This window comes from Ruditapes philippinarum, unplaced genomic scaffold, assembly GCF_026571515.1.
Source record: "Ruditapes philippinarum isolate M1 unplaced genomic scaffold, ASM2657151v2 ctg16520_1_1_1_1, whole genome shotgun sequence".
Lineage (NCBI taxonomy): Eukaryota > Metazoa > Mollusca > Bivalvia > Venerida > Veneridae > Ruditapes > Ruditapes philippinarum.
Window position 1 is genome coordinate 11878 of NW_026858965.1, and position 4698 is coordinate 16575.

The 4698-nt window shown below is 32.4% G+C and overlaps 1 protein-coding gene across 1 annotated transcript; it reads right to left on the reverse strand.

The window, feature by feature from the left end:
- Positions 1-4275, reverse strand: LOC132754804 (uncharacterized). The gene is made up of 3 exons (XM_060745515.1): positions 3333-4275; positions 736-950; positions 1-217 (listed from the first exon to the last, which is right to left on the reverse strand). The coding sequence occupies exons 1-3, from the start codon at positions 4234-4236 to the stop codon at positions 92-94; spliced, it is 1245 nt and encodes a 414-aa protein (XP_060601498.1). The 5' UTR covers positions 4237-4275; the 3' UTR covers positions 1-91.
- Positions 4276-4698: the final 423 nt, after the last annotated feature.

Sequence of the window (4698 nt, forward strand, 5' to 3'; positions counted from 1 at the left end):
TATCTTTTAGTCTTTATTTTGGTGGTAATTTATACAAGTTATAAGGTACATATCACTCTATTCATCTTATCATCATTGATTGATAAACATTTCATTGGTCCGCCATCTTTTCATTTACTTCGAGTAACCTCTTTATAAGATCTTTAGCTGACACGGGATCTAGCCTGGCCCATCTTGTCCTACCTAAGCTTCCAGCAGCTTCTTTCCATTTTCCGGCCTGTAATTAAACAAAAAGCAAAGATATATCAGGTATTTTTGGTATTTTAGCAATAACAAGAATTTAGGCCATGCTACTTGAATTAAACTTTTCTGCTATCGATTTTCAATTTTATGATATCTTTAAAATTTGGTCCTTAAATAATAGGTCTATAATTATTCCTTGCAGTTGTATCGACCCTGTTTTGATTACGATATTTTCTTTCAGAACATTTCAATAACATTCTTGATCCATCTGCATGCCACTTTTTTTAATTTATAGCCTAATTACATATATGTAACTAACTTGTGACTAGCCTTTGCCACCAGTGTAATGTCAGGTCAGACTACACTTCCAAACATCCTGGCCATGCTCTGCTATTAAAGTCCCTTAACATAAACACCAGATGAACTCTCCAAATTTAAGAAAGAGCAAATAAATTGCACAAATTATGCAATTTAAGGGTTGAATTGTTTTACATTAAAATTAAATTCTTAATTTCTGAACAGGGTGTATGCCTTTGCAAAATATATATTTACCTCAAGCAGTAGTTTACCAGCCTTGAAGCTTTTCAAATTTTTAAGACCAGCTTTACAGTACAGAATAATCATAACTTTCTTGATTCCTTGAGGCATCCTGTTCCAGGTACCCGGCTTAAACCAGTCGTCCAGATCGTGTATAGCATCTTTTATACACGATTCGTAGTCACAAAGCAACTCTTCCTTACACATCTCAGATATTTCCCATGGTTTTACTGCAATAGAAAGGGTCAAGTAACACGATCACGTAAGTGAATTGTTCATAAATATATCGAGCTAAAAATTCAATTATTGAATCTTTTTTTCTTTTTTTTTTTTTACATATAGATTTTTCCGTAAAAAAACAGACTGGTCAGATAAAAAAAATCATGCGAACGAATTGGTTAAATTTTAACCTAGAGTATTCTCTAAAATTGTTGATATTGTAAAATATTAACTAACTGCTCTAGTTATCTAAGTCATAATACAAGGTTATTCTTGAAGAAGTTTAGAGTTTCATGTTTAACTTTTAGCGCTGCTGTCGGCAAGTTTTGTAAATATACTTCAGTTGTATGATATGCCGATACATTGAAAGATTCCAATCCCTTCAAATTGTTTTAACAATTGGTGTTCTTCTTCTTTACATGCCAAAATTATCACGTACACATGACAATACTTTACTGAACAATTAACATACATGTACATGTATTATATTTCAATAATTTTGACTTGTTTTTGACTTATTCATGGGATTAAATTTATTTGATTACTGTTTTAAATTATTTCGAAATATACTAAATGTAGTAATTTTCACTTTATGCATTCCTCAAGACTTCGCGTATTTATCAAAATATATGTGAAGCAAATCCATTATCGATTCACATTTCACATCTAAAACACATAACATAAAAAGAATTGTAAGACAATATAATAATATTTTTAGGAATTAGTTTTTATGAAAACTTAAGATAGGATAAAAAATATTCCATATGAAAAATTAAATGATTGTTACTTGTAGATGTTGCATATTCGTGGACGAAAAATTTTACAATTAAGACTAAAATTTACAATTACTTCTTTAAAAAGCACTATGGTTAACATTGTAAAAATCTAAAGTCATTTTTAAATGATGACGTTATTTCACGTTGAGAATATTCAAACTATTAACGACAGTTTAAACAAATTTCTCATCGTAACAATTCTATTAGTTTTGTATGTAATATTCATATATCTTTAATGGCTATAAAAGCAAATATGTATAACATAGTTGATACGGAGATGTGACTTCCTAAGTTAAGTTACATATTCAACATCAAATTATCGTCGAGAAAGAGAACAGAAACAATTATATCTTTCATTCTAGAGTATGTTGTGTCTGACGGATATTACTTGAAACTTAAAGGCCTCAACAGACGGTAGGATTAAGTCGTACAACACTTATTAGAGATAAGACGTACAATTTTCAAAGCAATACAACACTTGCATTCAGACGGTAAATCTGCATAGTAGGAATAATCTCAGGTTTCCCTAAAAAAGTGCCCTCCCAATTGATCCCTTACATCATACTTTACTCACTAAATTTTTTTTTCTCCATGAGTAATGATTGAAACACCTCCATTTGTTTAAAAAGAAAATGTTAAATTTTATTTTTTTTAATGTGCAGCCTGACCGAGACTCAAACCTGGGTACCTCGGAATACCGTACTGCGGTTCTACTGACTGAGCTATCCGGCCGCCTACAAACTACCTCCCTAATTAGAAAACAGTTCAATACCGTGACATAATCATTTTCGAAACAATTTGGGATTCGAACATAACACAACTTTGGATCTCCTGAAGAGTTTTTCAACATCATTTTTACCCCATCTTACTACTTTGTTTACCTTTTAGCCCTAATTGTTCTGGAATTTCATTCATTACACCCATTATCAGGAGATAATTTGGTAATATGTTACTTGTCATTGTGGGAGGTCTGTAGAAATCTGTACGACAAGATTTTCAAAATAGAACATGTCCTATCCCTTACATCTAGACTTTAGGTTTCCGAATTCAAGAAATAGTAGCCTTCGCACATTAAGATTTGTCTGTACATCTTAGCTACTTCAAAATCCTACCGTCTGTTGAGGCCTTAAATAAAGTAGCAAAAAAAACGAAGAAGCATCGCGGACTTCATATAATCTGTTAAAAATATCACAAAACTAGTTTGAGACAATAAACTGTTTCTTTTATATACACGATCATTCTGCAAACATGTTTCTTTTTTGATTTAGTCTGTTCGGTATGCGTATTTGCTTTAGTAGTTTATCATGTGTGCGTATGCGCGCGCGTGCGTGCATGCGTGTTCTATTCTTAATGAGGGTCATTCTGCCCTTTCAAGCACTGAGAGAACGGATGAGAGTTTTTCATGTCTTGGCAGCTGGTTTTTATACTCATGACAGATGATTCTCAAAAAATAAGAAATGAGCGTTCACCATGATGCAACCTGCAACATTCCATAATTATAACTTCCTTGTGAATATTGCCTAATGCTAATATATTTTAATCGATTTAAAGATAATGATTTCAACAGATTGTAAGCTCATTATTATCATTGCTTCTTGTGATCGGACGATAGCTTACCTTCTTTTTCCTTTTTCATCTCATGCTCTAATTCTTTTTCTTTTGGGTCGTCACAGCACTTGGGAAGGTTTATTATATACTCATTAAATGTAAGACAATTACATTCTTGTTTTATTACAGTGTTACTTTTTTCCATAATCTTATCTATTTTTCCATCGATCTTCTCAAGAAACTTCAGTACTGCTTCTATTTTAGAATCATTTACATTGTTAATTTTATCAAGTTTGTCTAGAACGGTTTTCATTCTTTCAGAAACCAGGTCATAAATAACTTTGAACTGATCTTCACATTTGCAACCATCTTTTTGTATTGCACACACTTTATCAAGAATTTCGTTAAGTCTATGATCAAAGCTAGTATTGTCAGAAGTATTGTCTATAATGATATCTAACTTGGATTCAAATCTTTGTAATTCTTCCTCGCAGTCGATTACACTTTTATGAATTAAACTCGTCAGTGTTCCTAGTTTATCTATTCTTGCTACTATAATCTGTGTGTCATTAGACATTTGTTTACTATTTTGACAGGCACATATTGCACTTGTGTTCGCCAGCGTAAGAGCTTCGTCAATCATCTCGTTTGCCTTTTCCTCCAATTGAATTAGTATACTTCCCTCTGTACATTGACAGGTTTTATCTTGTACCGCGTCTTTAATTTCTGCAAGCTCTGATAAAATGCCATTAATTTCTGAACGATACAGATCAAGTTTTACAGTTTGACCTAAGACTGTAATAATCTTATCTAAGTCCTGTTGTAGTCCCGTTATGTTAAGGCATTCGCACGTCTCTTTTGGTGCTATTGTAGTTGGTGTACCTAAAGACGTTGTGGGAGGTGGGGAAGTTGTCCAATTTTCCGCAAAGGAGAAGGGCAAAATAAAGAAAATTATATATGTGCTACTATCCATGTTGTGCCGTTGATCAGTCCTTTACCTCAATGGCAAATCATTATATAACGTCCCTCCTTATAAATAATATTGGCATACTTGATTTAAAAAAGATATACATGGAGGATTTACCGGAAGATCAAAGAAGACAGATTAATGCTAATTCGTGAATTTAGAGCTTACAGTAAGACAAACTTAATTCGGACACGTTCTTTATTAATCGTGTTAACTTTAATGATGCGCAAAATGTCTTCGACACATAACTTACAGGATGTAACAAATGTTATTGTTACTTATAAAAGGTGCGAAGTAACATCCGAAGTTACTTAGAGATACGTTTGGATTGGAACAATTTAATGCTCCAATACATAGTTGCCATATACATTCCCTATATACACATGTATACGTCATTGAGTATTTTACTTATGCCAACTGTAATTATGCATTTGTTATATAATTTTGTCACAAAATGAATATTTTCTA